Source organism: Pistacia vera, unplaced genomic scaffold (assembly GCF_008641045.1).
Source record: "Pistacia vera cultivar Batoury unplaced genomic scaffold, PisVer_v2 Contig111, whole genome shotgun sequence".
In the NCBI taxonomy this organism is placed as follows: domain Eukaryota; kingdom Viridiplantae; phylum Streptophyta; class Magnoliopsida; order Sapindales; family Anacardiaceae; genus Pistacia; species Pistacia vera.
Window position 1 is genome coordinate 43,550 of NW_022195149.1, and position 16,796 is coordinate 60,345.

The following is a 16,796-nucleotide window of genomic DNA, read 5'->3' on the forward strand; positions in this document are numbered from 1 at the left end:
TGTTATTACTTGGGAGACATTTATTCTTCTTGATATGTGATGGAGACACAAATTAAAACAACAATATCTTAGATGTACTATAGAGAATACCAAAACCTTGACAACTGTTCTGAAAAATAAATAGATAATTACACGATAACAATGATGGTAACTTCTGAAGCATTTGTACCACTGGCATTTCATAACATCAATTCATAAATCAATGACAGTATTACTATATACACTAAATACAACAAGATGATAAACAAAATTGTAATGAGAAAAACACCAATTCCAGTAGTAGATTTACCGAGAAAATAGTGTGCAACGCGACTACCAGGACAACAAATAAACAACCTCACCTGAATAAACAAAATTGTAGTAAGAAAGACACTAATTTCAGCAGTAAACTTATCGAGAGAGCAATCTGCAACACGACTACCAGAGAAACCAATAAACAACATGAGCACAACCATCTAACAATAATTTCTTATAACAATAATAACAAATCTCAGAACTCCAGAAGAATAACATGCACTTTAATCAAAGTTAAAATCGATGACAAATTAATTAGACCAATGTAAAATAAAAATGACATTATCACTGTAACTATAGAAAATTTACTTTACTTATCTCAAATTCAGTCAAGGAGAAAAGATGGACATGGAAATCGTGACAAACGGACTGGGACAAATGCCTTTAAAGTCGAAACTGATAGAGAAAACCCTAAATCCCAAATTTACTTCAAGTAAAATACTAAATATCAAATCTGCATATTTTCTTTAAATATCAACAGCTATCTAAATAGCAACGTTTTTCATCATTTACGAATTTTACAAAGCCAAAATGACAGCGCACTGTAAAACTTTAATATTACCACTTCAGTCGAACAATGTCACTATAACTTATCATCAAAGAATAAAAGAAGGGAAACTCAAAAATTCCTTCAAAATCTCACTATCAAATACTAAACCTGACAATAGAAATGAATTTGACACTAACAATTACAAAATAAATAACATGAATTGAAATATATAAAATACTCAATTGCATATTACTTTGAAACCACTTCATTTTGAAATAACATTAATGGACAACAAAAGATCAACTTGAAGCAACATAAAGTGAAATTTTACCATAAGTACATAATTATGCATACTAATAATACTTTTCCCATGGGAGAAGATCATCATGCAAGTATTACAATGTTGACGAACTAAAACAAAAGCATGAGGAGGATGACAACCTAAAACACAATGGACCAATTCTATATACGCTTATTCAACAACATATTATCTAGATATTACATACAAGCAAAACAAAATATTAAAATTATAGTCTCTACAGTGTCCCAATCAAAGAGCAAGAGACCTCGCCTCATCCATTTTCCATAGACTTTCTTCATACTTGTACCACCTCATAAAGCCTTTATCACTTTGAGAACACTGGCACATGATGCACGAGTGCTCAGTACATGTTAAGAACTCATGTAATCAAGCAGCATTCTCCAAGATAATTTTATCTAGCTTCTTAATAATTTTTTCGGGCATCAGTGAAGGAAGCAGTGGACCTTCTATAACAAGACAATGTGATATGTTGAGGACTTCCAGATTTGGTTGGTTATCCAATACAAGCAATATGGCATCCTTAACTATCACTGAGCATCTCAAGCTCAAAATCTTCAAATTTGGAAGAAATTTGGCTATCGTAGAAGCAAAGAGAACGTCAAAAGGACCTATGACCTTGAGTTCACTGAAGTTCTTGAAATTTAGGGCTATTTCCACTATAAGATAAGGTGGATTCATTATACTAGGCATTGTCAGGGATTCAAGAGATCTCCATGTATGAATGGCCTTGCAAATTACATCCTTCTTTATTCTATTCCAAGCTGGCATAGTGAGATGCCTCAAATGGGGGCACCTGCAAACAACAATATATGGTGGGTTACCTCCTAATTCACTATACCAAAAAGAAAATTAAAGGTGATGATCATTGGTACCAAAGGCAATGCCAAAGACTCAGTCAATAAATAGCAAGAAAAAAAAAATCACCTTTCAGCAAGGTTTTAAATATAAACATAAAATAATTACCTTTTACCAATATAAGTAAATTGTTCATCCCCTACATACAAATTGAAGTAAAAAATCAAGGTTTTTATCTATCCCTGACTGAGACTCAACGAAATGTTCAACAAATGAGTCAATGTCTTATCAGAAAACTCATCCACGTAAACATATGGTTGTAATGGGATTTTGATAAAATTTGATCTCAACATTGACAAATCAAGAGTTTTCCAAAGCAGCGGATCACAACAAGCTGAACGCCATGAATTACAAATGTGAGAAATCCCTGAAGTCAACTGGAAAAAATTAAAACACAGGAAGATTTTCACCAATAAGTCAGTGTCCAAATCCTCCTATCTTCTTACGGTAGAGGCACCCTCTTTCATTTGACCAATTGCTCAATTATCTCATAGAACTTTTAAAGCATTTGGCACCTGCATAAGATATGCACATCATTCATGTACAATGCACAAAATATCATTCAATACATTAATTTGTATGAATTTAAAAAGATTCGTACTAATATAATGTATCAAATACTTAATATACCTACGTAGAGATATAGATGAATGCAAACTGTTTACACTTGAGATAAATTAATACTTAACATTAAATGATTATGACCAAAAAAAATTTGATTCATTGAATAGAATAATGAATTTTTCTCGGTAGAATAAATAATGAAGCAACGATATCTGATGTATCTAACAAAATCAAATAATTAGTGTTCAACGAAATAAAAATACCATCATTAATTTACAAAAATACTAAAAACGAGATTCAAAATAACAATGCTAACTTTATTAATAATTAACACGATAATATCTATCAAATCCAAACACACAGAAAACTGTTCACTATCCAATATCTACACAAATATTATATAAACCACTAAGACCGTAACAACTTTATAATTTCCATATACTTACACCAAAAAAAAAAGCCACCAGAACAACATGATTCCTTACATAAGAACAAAAACACAACCCACAAACCTGTTACAATTACCATCACAAATATTGCACTGAATCATTGCAAAAGCAATTTAGAATAACAACACCACTCTTCAAGCAATACAATGTAAGTTTTACTAATATCATCATGTTTCGTTAATCTGTTGATTTCATTGTTTTGTTAGTCATATAGAAAACCATATGTCGACTTCCAACAATTGAAACAAATTATGCTGAATCACTTGTGTCTTTAGTTCTTAACAACTTTCTAATACATAAAAACCAAAACACATGTTAGAATGGATATTTAACTGAACCATATTTTTCACACTTTTTTATTGTTAACTTCTTGATCCTACAAGTAATGATATTATGATTATCAACTGTTTGAAACTATTATTTACACTTTTTTTTTGTTGTTGTGGATCTTGTGTTTGGAAAACACCTTTTTTTTTTTTTTTTATTGTGGATCTTGTGTTTGAAAACCATTATTTACCTTACAATTTACAGATGCAAATCCCTAAACCAACAATCAAACATAAAACAAGTCTTACATAGAATAAACATCTTCAAACAACGACATGAACTACCAACAATAACAATTGCAGGGCTTTCAATTCTGAAGATCCTTGTAGAAGTAGAAAATGAGCATGCTTCACTACTGCTTGGAACGCATTTGTTCTTCGTGGCACATGAGGATTACAACTACTTATTGCATCTTGCAAACAAAATAACCAGCAAACAATGTATCAGACTGCCATTGCTCTAATCATTATGCACGACAGTAAAGGTGTAAAAATTCTAATGAAATTAGTGAAACTAACTAATCAATTCCACAAACTGAAAAATTGCAGGGAAATGTTCAAGTCCATGACTCCAACTACGACAATTCTCATTAAAAGGAGAATATTTTGGATTTGCGACAAAGAGAATCAAAATCATATACATTGGAACAGATCAATATTGCCAGAAAATATCACATGTCCAAGATGTAACGTAGATTACCGAATAGTATGTATGAAATATAATTTTTACTGAGTTCTTTATATGATTTATTACACATGTAAAAATTTAAATGTTTTTTAATCTATTCTAAAAATAGAAATTAAAACTCATTGGATTGTCTACCCATGCTTGACAAACATCAATCTAAATATATTATAATGTAAATTAACAAAATCTATAAATAAACATTCCTATCGCACATTGAAAAAAAACTTCCATTCTATTATCAACCAAATTAAATCCCACGCCGAACGATAACATCCATTTGGAGCACGATTGCCGAACCATTATTGACTATCCAACCGATATATTAAAATATCATCATGACATTTTTTACTTGAATACTTAATGAAATAATTATTATGTTTGCTACCATTTCGTATCCTCTTATACAAGAACTTGTTAACGTTTCTTTGATCAACGTGTTTACTTATTTCTAGACATTTATTTGTTTTCCCAAAGAACCTTTTGTATTCTCAAAAAAAAAAAAAAAATTTAATTAATTTTAAATCAATAATTTACATAGTATTAAAGTGATACCAACACAAATTCAAAAAAGTCATTACCAGACAAGATAAATCATTTTTTTTATCAACCAAATTAAATCCCACACCAAACGATAACATCCAATTGGAGCACGGTTGCCGAACAATTATTCACCATTCAACCGATATATCATAATATCATCATGATGTTTCTTACTTGAATACTTAACAAAATATTTATTACGTTTGCTACCGTTTCGTATCCTCTTATCCAAAAAGTTATTAACGTTTTTTCAATCAGTATGTTTACTTAATACTATACATTTATTGGTTTTTCCAAAGCACCTTTTGTATTCTCAAAAAAAAAAAAAAAAAAAAAAAGACTTTTAAATTTTAAATAAATAATTTACATAATATTAAAGTGATACAAACTTAAATCACTCATGCAAGTTGAGAAGACTACCTGAATATTATATGGTCTAATCATACAATCAATGTTATTTTTCCAATTTATTCTTCTTATCCTTTCTATTAAACTCATGCCAGTTAGATCTTATTCTTCTTAAACAACCATGTTCATTTATTATAACATCTTTATAAATATTGCAATTTTTTTCTTTTGTATTCCTAATTAAACAAAACACAGCCGAACCGTATAAATATTTTATATTAATTGATACATTATCACATCATCACAACATCCGACTTTAATAGTTAACAAAATATTATTTTACTTTTTGATTGATGTGATATTGATATCTTGTGTTGTGATATTTACTGTCAATCTTAATGTACAACTTTTGTTAAAGTGTTGATCAAATAAATGACACTGTTTATGTAGATATTTATACGATATTAATGGAATTCATAAAAGAAAACATTTATTTTGATGAAACACGATCCGTTTCCCATGGGTTTAAAAAAATTCGTATTAATCAAATATCTCAAATGTTTAATATACCTATATAGAAATTAACATGAATGCAGATTGTTTACATTTAAATATAAGTAATACTTAACATTAAATGATTAATACAACCATCATTAATTTACAAAACTATTAAAAACCAGATTCAGGTAACAACACTGACTCATATTAATAATAAACAGAACATTATCTAAGCAGTTGAAATACCAAAGAAAACAAAAAACTGTTCGCTACCCACACGCGAACTATATAAACCATAATACTATATCGACAAGATAATTTCCATACACTTGCACCCAAAAAACAACACCAAGACATCATGATTCCTTTCAAAAAAACAACGCACATGTCTGTTACAATTACCATAAAAAATTCTACAACAAATCATTGTGAAAGCAACAAACAAAGATCACACCACTTTACAAGCAATACGGTTAACGTAAGTTTTACTAAAACTATCGTATTTCATTAGTCTATTGATTTCATTATTTTCTTAGTCATACAGAAAATGATATTATACAAAATGGTTAAATATACAACTAATAACAATAGGATAATAGTTTGTTCCGCAGCAGTCTTATAACAATAACGATTAACCATAGAAATGACTCTACTAAACTATCTGCATCTTTAGTTGTTAATAGTTTTCTAATAAACAAAAAACAAAAAGCATTTTAGGATCCATATTTAAGTGAGTCATATTTGGTGCACTTATTTATTCTTAATTACTTAATCATAAGGTAATGGTATTGTGACTCCCAACTATGGATTTTTTTTTAACTATTACGAATCTTGTGCTTCGAAACCATTACTTACAGTACAATTTATAGGTGCAAATCTCTGAACAAACAAGCAAACATAAAACAGATATTACAAAGAATGGACATTTTGAAACAACGACACAAAGTACCAACAATAACAACAACAGGACTTTCAATTCTAAAGACACTTGCAGAAGTAGAAAATAAACAAGCTTTGCAACTGTTGGGAACACATTTGTTCTTCATCGAACATGATACATATATGGGATTAAAACTATTGATTGCAGTTTGCCAAAAATATAACATGCAAGCAATATATCAGCCATTGCTCTACTTACTGTACATGACAACAGAGGTATACAAATTCTAATGAAATTAGTAAAACTACCTAATCATTTCTACAAATTGAAATATTGTAGGGAAGAATTCAAGTCCTTGACTCCAATTGCAACAATCCTCATTAAAAGACAAATATTTGGGACTTGCAACAAGGAGAATCAAAATTGTATACACTGGGATAGATCAATGTCATCAGAAAATATCACATGTTATAGATGTAACGTGGATTACCAAATAGTCTGTATGAAATTTAATTTTTAGTAACTTTCTTATGTAATTTCTTGCACATGTACAAATTTAAATGCTTTTTAGTTTAATCTGAAAATAGAAGTTAAAACTCACTCAATTATCAACGATTGATCCAAATATTTAATAACTTATAAAGAAAAATTGATCACAAATTTAAATGATCAGTAAAATGTAAACAATATTTAATAAAAATATTAAACACCAATGATTACGACAATTTTAAATAATTAAACATGTTCGACAAATAGCAATCTAAATACTGTTCCTATAACATATAGAAATAAATTTCCATTCCATTATTTATTAGATTGAATTCTACGCCGAACCATGACATATTTTGAAAACTCGCCTACCAAACCATTGTTAACTATTTATTACGCTCTCCTTTAATGCGCCACAAATAGTTTTCCTACAAGTTGTCAAGACTTTCTCAATCAACGTGTATCTGTTGTTAAATATCTGTTAATTTTCCCATAGCAAATTTTATATTGTGTGATACAGTACCCCAGAAATTGTTCAAACATTATGTTAAAAATTAAACATATTCAACAAACATCAATCTAAATATATTATAATCTTAATTAAAAAAAAAACTAGAAATAACCATTTCTATTACACATTTAAAAAAACTTTTGTAGCATTATTGATCAAACAAGATCAAAGTCGAACTATATGCTTGTTTCATAACCATATTACCAAACCACAATTAATAAATTAATAAATATATTATGACATCATCATATCATCTTGACATTTATACTTGACAAAATATTTATTGTCCATCATTTAAAAATGTATCAATAAGATTTTATTATTAGTAAATCACATTGTTTATTTATCACAATAACTCAACATCTTGCCGAACCATTATTAACTACCTAACTAATATGTTGCACACTTAATAAAATATTTATTACTGTTTTCTTTAATATTTTACAGATAGTCTACTAACGTTTTGTATTACCTTTTCCAAATAATTATTAATACTTTTTCGATCGACACGTTTATTTATTACCAGTTGTTTGTTCATATTCCACCTTTTCGCATCCTATTCTCCTATAAATATTGCTCTGATATCAATCACCGATTTAACTTTCTTCAGATACTGTTCATTTCTTCTCCAAAACTTAATTCGAAAATGGCTGACAAAACATTACAACCAAAAGAATCTGCAATGAATACCAGCAACGACCTCAACAACAATAATTCTCCATTGAGGCAACCAGAAGGTATAAATGTTCCACATCTTTTGTATCCTAAATTACAAAATCGCAAAAAAAACGATGATACATATTTGCAGGAATATAAAAACCATTAAATTTTTATATATATATATATATATTTTTTTTTTTTTATATTTCAAGTGTTCATCTCATAATTATATTTACACATTCATATTACCGTTTCCATATATTCATAAAATTTGATTGTATATTGTTTCTGCAATTGGTTTAAACATTTGTCAGGAATGCCCAAATTGAAGGAAGATTTTCAAAAAAGTTGAGAGCAATCTGGATGATCTACATACTGCAAGAGACAAATTCAGAGAAATCATTGACTAAATGTTACAAATCATAGAATCTGCCATGGATATTATTTATAACCTAAACAAAAGAGAGTATGCATATACACTAGAGGAATTGAACAACTATAAGAAAAATAGAAAATAAAGTTTATATCGTCCAAACCCACTTCACAGTATGAAAAAGCAATGTACGTATTTCTTTTATAATAAAAGTGTTATTCTCTATATTAAATTTTATCTTGAGTTTGGTGTTACTCATTAATTGATTGAAAATCATTCTCCATCATAACACGTTAGTTTTGATTTAATTCTTCTATCTTCACACATTGGATGAGTACTACTAATAATTATATAAGTACATTACATATGCATTCCAAAATTCTAACAATTTTCAAGAAAAATGTATAAAGATGGAAGTTAATATGTTTTCAAACCTTGGCTGGAAAGAATCTTATACTGTGAGAAAAAAATTTATCAGTCAATGTCAAAGGTGAAAATGAACTCATTATAAATTTTAAATTCAAATAATTGATCTTCATAATATTAATTGATATTAATAATTATAAAGGTACAATTATTAATTTTATGTTAACACAACTCTGTACATATATAGAAGTTATATTTACTAAAAAACTTGTATAATCTAACAATTATCATCCTTAATCTAATTACTTTATTCTATTAGAATAAATTTGTTTCCAACCTATATATTTCAAAATACCCGTGCAATGCGTGGCCCCGTGTCTATATATATAAGGTTTTGGAAATACATATTCCCTAAATTCCATGATATTTTCCCTAAATGATATAATTTACAGCCAACCCCCCACTCCATCACAGTCAGCAAACAGTCCGTAACAGTGACAGTCCTCTCCGCCTGTAAATTTCCAAAACTACAGGGGTAAATTTGACTTTCTTCCGTTTCAATTATGTTAAAGTGTATGAAACACACCAGCACATTAGTGCGAATGGACGCTGCCCGTATGCCTCTTCTGAAAACTGATACAACTTACGTAAAATTTAATTAAGATGTATATTTTTGTAGATACATACCAAGGATCCTTACTTGATCTTGTTTGATAGAGTGTAATCACACCAAAGGATTATCAATTTGATTTTGATTTTCTAGTTAGAAGAAACATAAAAATTTATTTTGTTTTGTATTTGGATAGACCAATTTTGAGGTGCATCTTATCATATATTCATAAACATAGCATACCATAAAGCAGAAGATCACTTATATTGTAAACGAAGTATGTGCCCACGATTTTGGAATAAAACTTAAACTTCATGAAATCTGGTTAACAGACTGGAAATTTGAGACTTGCTTCGTTTACTTTCTTGTTCTGTCATTTATCATGAAGCAATTGTATTTATGCTATTATTTAATTTATTTTGACTTTATAGATGTGTTTGTTTCAGTATTTTTGCATTATCTTATCCTTATCCTATTCAAAATACACATTTATTTTCTTATTTTGAAAATTTTATTATATTTTATTCAGTTATTTTTAAACTCTCTAGATTTGTTAATTTAACTAAACATTCCCCCCCCCCCCCCACCCCCCCCCCCAAAAAAAGGGGTCAATACGGCGACTCCGACCACCTTCTGACGGTGGTGGCCAACTGCCGGTATTTAATGGGTGGATGATGATGTTTTTATTAATTTTTAATGTTTTATTACAGGGGTGTTTAGTAAATTAACAAACCTAAAAGGGTGATTTATAATTTTTAAATCACACCTCATAATAACCACTCAATTCTTACTTTTTCAAAAATCTAATCCAAAATAATAAAATTCTATAATTTTTGCATTCACTTTTATCAAAGCAGAAAATAACCGCACCAGTATTTAGAGCTTGTGAAACACATAATAAACTATTATTTAGTTCCGAAAGAGAAAAGTTTGCATAAATGGAAGGCTCAGGTTTTTAAATTCAGAAAATAATTTTGCACCAATCTATCTGTTTTCTATATTTGGTAGATTATTATCTACATATGATATCGGAGGATTTATTGTAATAGGTTGCAATGTAGTTAAATAGAGTTTGTTGTTTGTAATAGAGTAAATGACTTTTTTCCATCCAAATAATGGTTTAAAGACACATTTTTAGTTACAGATTTTTAAAATATTATTTCACTATCAAAACATAATCTTATTAGTAAATTTTGTTATGAAAAAGGGTAGGATGATAAAAAATCCATTATAAATAAAGGCAGGTCGATTATATTTTTCATACAAAAATTAAAATTTAAAATTGAAGTGCGGAGAATTTAAGGCTAAATGGTTGCCACGTGTTTCCTTTCTAAAATGATTAAACAAATTAATCAAATCTTTAATTAAAAAGTGATTAAAAATTTCTGAAAAACTGATCAAATCTGCCCCTACCCAAGTTTACCTCTCCTGCTCATCCCCACAACAAGAGCTATAACATTTTCTGGTGTTTTAACGGTCTGAAATAAAATAGGCTTAAGCTCAACCCACTAAAAAATCTGATCACTTTCTGTGGAAAATATCTCTTCGTTGTCGACACTTTCTTCTCAGTAATTCCCAATTTTTTTTTTTGTATTTCTCTCAAATAAAATAAATTAAACCCATTTGCTTATCTAATCTTGTTTCGTCATTGAAGTTTGAAGAATTCTGGTTAGAGAGGCAAACAACTATGCTGCCATAGCCTTTGTTGTGGGGATGAGTAGGAGAAGTAAACTTGGGTAGGGGCAGAAGAACTGAGAAGAAAGAGATTAAAAAAATTAAAAAGAAAATGAGAAGAACTAATATAAGAAAAAGAGAAGAAAGTGTAAATGAAAGGGCGAAGAAAGTAACCAAGAAGAAAGAGGAGAACAGATGGAAGAAAACGAAAACGAAAACGAAAAAACAATTTGGGGTTTTTTCATATTTTATATTAACATTATTTTTAATGAAAAAAGGAGGTATAAATTGGTAATTTATAACATACGAGTGCATATCGATAATTTCATATTTAAAGAGTGTGTATATTAGTAATTAATTCGTTGATAAATATGGTACCAAACAAATAAAATAAAAATTAAGTCAAATAATAAAGGGTATTTTCATTTTCATAGTGAATTAACAAAAATTATTGATAAAATATAATGTTTTAATAATAAAATGATATTTTAAATGTCAATGGATAAAAAAATATCATTTAGCAAATGTTTGATTGAGAAAAAGTCATTTACTCTTTAGAGGCATTTGGTTGGGGGTTATGTAGAATTATTGGGGTTAAGTCATCTTATATCACTTGATTATCATGTTCGGTTGTCAAGTAATATAAAATACCGGTAATTTTCAAATATCAATAATAGTTATTATTGATAATATTGGAAGTAATCTGATTAGTATAAAAGAAATAATCAAATATACAAAAAACTAGTGACAAATAGAAATATGATAACCACGTAATGCTATATCGACATTATTTAAAATATATAATAATTACAAAGTTTACCGAATAGCATACAAGCTATATATATTGATTTTTGATATTGTACGAAATTAAAGTAGCACATTTATTTAATTTTTTATATATTTTTTTTTAAATTGGGAAATCCTAATCCATGTATAGATCACAAACAATATTTTATTGTTGCACAAATTTTGCAGGCCTCGTTTTATTCGTTAAATTTGATGAGTAATTGAGGTCAATTAACTTGAGTGGTGTGGACCGTGTGGTCATTATGAGATTTGGAATTATTTACATCCCATCAACTATTTTTTGGGGTAATGTATATATATTTTAGTTAATCTATGCATTTTGTTGATTAAATGTATATATTATCATAAGCATTTCTTTTAATTGGTTGGATGAATAGTGGTTACAAGTGGGTTTTAATTAAGAATTTAATTATGTTATTCACAATAAATTAACGGACATTATTAATAAAATATAACGTTTTAGTAATAAAATAATATTTTAAAAGTCTATAATAGAAAAATATCATTTAGCAAATATTTGGTTGGGAAAAACTCGTTTATTCTTTATAATAATTTGATTAGTAAAAAAATTAGTTGAAGTATTAACTGTGGTTAGCCAGATATATTACCATGGTTAAGTAAAGTAGTTAAGTTTAGATATAAAACTTGGTATAGTTTAGTTGAATGTAATTCGTACAATGAACTAATAAGTCGGGTCCATTTGTTATATTATTTTGGATATGATTTTTGATATGTTTAGAATTGTGTGAAACTAACGAGGGATGATTTAAAAATTAACAAAAACACCCCTTTAGGTTTGCTAATTTACTAAACACCCAAATATATAAAATTTTTGTAAAATGACAAAAATACCCACACCTACAATTGCCAGATTCTGGCCACCATCGTCGAAATCTGGCGTTACGGCACATGACCTATCGGATCTGGTTGTTCGTGTGTCGATATCGCCTTTTTCGATCAGATCTATCATGGATCTAGTCGGAAAAAGCCAAATCCACAACCATTTCTAGTCATTGAGGACTAGCTACGGCCAAAGACGTGGATCTGACTGGAAAATGATAGATTGATATACTATCGACTAGATCTAACTGGTAGTGTGCCATTATACTAAATTTCGATCACTTTTTGATAGTGGTGACTAGAATCTGATAAATATAGATAGGTGAAAGTGTTTTAGTTAATTTTTAAACTTTTTATTTGAGACTGTCTAGTTAAATTAATAAACTTAAATGATTTAAAATATAGTTAAAAAAATATAATAATATTTTGAAGATAATGAAACAAACATTTATTTGGAGGATAAGATCGGGGATGGGATATGAAATATGGAAACAAACGAAGACCCAACAGTAGTCTTTCTTCTTTCCTAAATTCCTGTTCTTCATTTTGTTACAGGTGATGCAGAGAAGTTTACACATGGATCCAAAGAGTGGCTTCAACTCACTAACAAAGACCTTCCGCAGCCTCAGACCTCCCGTTCATCTTCCTCAAGAGCACACTTTCATTTCTGCTCCCGAATTCGTTTTCTCTCTCAGAACCAAATTGCTATGGCCTGATGATTCCGTAGCTTTAATCGACCCTGTCACTGGTCAACAAATTTCCTACTCTGAATTCGCTCGCAGAACTAAGTCCTTGGCGGCCTATCTGCAGAAAGTAATTAAACTCTCCAAGAATGACACAGCATTTATACTCTCTCCAAACTCTCACCAACTACCCATCCTTTACTTCTCTCTTCTTTCTCTCGGTGTTATCATCTCTCCGGCAAACCCACTAGCCACAGAGTCGGAGATCTACCGCCAAGTTCAGTTATCTAAGCCGGTGATAGCATTCGCGGCCTCATCAACAGTTCACAAGCTCCCAAAACTTAAACACCGGACCGTCCTTATCGACTCGCCTGAGTTCGAGTCGATAATGATGAATTCAAGACATGAATTTGATGACGTTGAAGTCAGGCAATCATATCTGGCAGCAATTATGTACTCTTCCGGAACCACCGGAAGAGTGAAAGGTGTAATGTTAACTCATAGAAATTTTATAGCACAAGTTTCGGGCTTCTGTGCAACTGGACAGAAGAGAAAATCTCCGACAGTTGTGTTATTTACGATGCCATATTTTCACATTGTCGGGTTCTTTAATGTTCTCAAATCGGTGGCGTTGAGCGAGACAGTGGTGGTGTTGGAGAGGTTTGATTTGAAGAAAATGTTAAAGGCTATAGAAGAGTTTAGGGTTACACATATTGTTTTAGCCCCACCGGTGGTGGTGGCCTTGTCTAAGGGTGGTTTAACGGACGGCTATGATTTGAGTTCACTTAAGAGTGTTGTGTGTGGCGCAGCTCCTCTTGCAAACGATACGATCACCGCATTTACGGCGAGGTTCCCCACAGTTTTGTTGTTGCAGGTGAGTGCTTGCAAGCGTCGAACTCTTTTTAATTAATTTGTGAGTTTAGTGGAAAAGTTCCTGTGGTGGATTGAGTTTCTCGATTGATGAAGGCTTACGGCTTGACTGAATCGACGGGGGGAATTTTTCGGACTGAAGGTCCCGAAGAATCAATTCATTGGGGCTCTGCAGGGAGGCTTTCAGCGGGATATGAAGCAAAAATTGTGGATCCTGAGACGAGAGAAGCCTTGCCTCCATACCAAAATGGAGAACTATGGATTAGAGGACCATCAATAATGAAAGGTAAATTTGGTTGGAACTAGAAAGCTCAATGTACAATTCTATGTTATTAATCTGATATGATTACATTGAAAACTAGTTTTAATTAATGAACTTGTTATCTCTGATTTGCAGGTTATGTTGGAGACGAGGATGCGACTTCTTCTACTTTGTTACCAGATGGATGGATGAGGACGGGTGATCTGTGTTATATCGATGATGATGGCTTCCTTTTTGTTGTGGATAGACTCAAGGAATTGATCAAATATAAGGGATATCAGGTCTCGTTAAATTATTATCAATTAATTCACTCAATATTTATTAATTTTCTTGTTGATGGTTTAAAGTTTAAACCCCATTTGATTGCCTTCAGGTTGCCCCAGCAGAACTAGAACAATTGCTTATTTCTCACCCCGAGATAATTGATGCTGCAGTAATACCGTAATTTTCTGGCTTAATTTTTTTTTTTTTTTTAATCTTAAATTCTCTCTACATGTACGATTTGAGTTATGCTTATAAAATACTTTATAACAAACTTAATTTGTATGTATAAATGACAGATATCCAGATAAAGAAGCTGGTCAGGTGCCTATGGCTTTTGTGGTAAGACAACCTCAAAGCACCCTCAAGGAAGAAGAAATCATGCACTTCGTGGCAAAACAGGTGCTTTTTCAGCTCCTTGAATTTAATTTTGTTATTTTTTAGTAAGAAAATTTCATGGAATTCTCTAAATCATTACAGACCATCATACACCTCGTCACCTTTTTTTAAAAATTCAAAAGTTTTATTGAGAAACATCCTCTACGACTTTACCTAATTTTTGAATAATGGGTTTTTCTCATAATAACTGCCCTTTTCGAAATCGAAATGATCCTAAATTATAATCAAAATTGTTTCTCTGGGTTTATCTTAATGGGTGTACAAGGTCTGTACATTTGTTTTTGGGAAATTTACTTATATTTAACCCCTTTGTAGGGGTAAAAAGAAACCTAGTTGTTGGGTATTTTTCAACAAAACAAAATCTTCTTCGACATGTGTACTCAATTCTTTTTCTCACTAATTGCAGGTAGCTCCTCACAAGAAGATAAGGCGTCTAGCATTTATCGATTCCATACCTAAGAGTGCAGCCGGAAAGATATTAAGAAAGGAGTTGATTACAAAGGTAGCTCCTTCTCCAGGGACTCCATCAAGGCTTTAATCTGTAACACTAATGTATTAATTCATTGAAATTCAATGATTCAAAAGTTTATAAGATAATATAAAAAAAATAAACTATCATTTAACTACTCTCTCACCACGATTAAATTACAATATATTATCAAGTACATAAGAATTGTGTCAGCCACTTTAAATTAAAATTTTAATAAAACCTTATCTCTCTATCTAAATGCTTTCAACCAATTACAGCACCGAGGAAGGAGGAGAGCAGCTGGTGCCTAGAGAGAGTGTAATTAAAAATGAGAACGTGCCATGACAATGATAGAATATAAATATCAAAAATGTTATACCCACCGAACAATTGCACCGAAAAATTACATCGAAACACATGGAGGCTGTCACGTTGGATGAACGTGGTGGATTGAATACTGACATAAATGGACGGCCGTCCAACGGTTTCGGACGGGCGTCCATACATCCTGGACGGTTCCTTCATAGTGGAATGGACCGTCCATACAAAGTTGATTTGGTTTTAAAAAAACAATAAACGCCCGTCCAACTTTTATGGATGGGCGTCCAGTTGATATGGCTGGACGGTCGTTCATAGTGGAATGGACGAACGTCCAAAAAAATTTTATTTGTTTTAAAAAAAATGGATGCCCGTCCAAGTTTTTGGACGAGCGTCCAAATTACATGGACAGTTGTCGCCAATCCATTTTTTGTGGACGGTCGTTCATATAATGTGGACGGTCATCCTGAAATGATGGACTGCCATCCATTGTTTGCGAATTTTTTTTATAAAAGTAGTTTTAAAATATAACGGACGGTCGTCCACAAAGATGTTGAGAAGGTGGCCTATTGAACAACCTACACTAGATGGACTGTCGTCCCCAGTTTCTGAAATTTTAATTATTTCAAAAATTATTTTAAAATATAATGTAAATATGGACGGCCGTTTCTTGTGTATGGATGCAGTCCATGTCATTTGGACGATCGTCCACATCTGCATCACATGGACTGGTGTTCATATTTGTTGAAATTTTTTTTTTGTTTAATTAATATTAATGAATTGCTTGTCTAATACGCTTCATTTGTAAGCACCAAAATTTTTTTCTTCTCTCCTCTGTCGTCTCCGTCGTTTGTTTTTCTTCTGTTCTTCGTCTACGCCATTTGTTTTCTTCACTTCTCCTTCGTTGCTTTTCACTTCTCCTTCGTTGCATGTTGTGATTCTTTCCTTCG

General features: G+C 30.8%; 2 protein-coding genes across 2 annotated transcripts; one reads left to right on the top strand and one right to left on the bottom strand.

Annotated features, from left to right (window-relative positions):
• Positions 1 to 1,472: 1,472 nt before the first annotated feature.
• Positions 1,473 to 1,874, bottom strand: LOC116140490 (F-box/LRR-repeat protein At3g48880-like). Its single transcript, XM_031426118.1, has one exon. The coding sequence runs from the start codon at positions 1,872 to 1,874 to the stop codon at positions 1,473 to 1,475; it is 402 nt and encodes a 133-aa protein (XP_031281978.1).
• Positions 1,875 to 13,071: 11,197 nt separating this feature from the next.
• On the top strand, positions 13,072 to 15,599 carry LOC116140703 (4-coumarate--CoA ligase-like 9). Its single transcript, XM_031426301.1, has 6 exons — positions 13,072 to 14,141; positions 14,234 to 14,423; positions 14,535 to 14,680; positions 14,773 to 14,840; positions 14,960 to 15,062; positions 15,466 to 15,599. The coding sequence occupies exons 1-6, from the start codon at positions 13,143 to 13,145 to the stop codon at positions 15,595 to 15,597; spliced, it is 1,638 nt and encodes a 545-aa protein (XP_031282161.1). The 5' UTR covers positions 13,072 to 13,142; the 3' UTR covers positions 15,598 to 15,599.
• Positions 15,600 to 16,796: the final 1,197 nt, after the last annotated feature.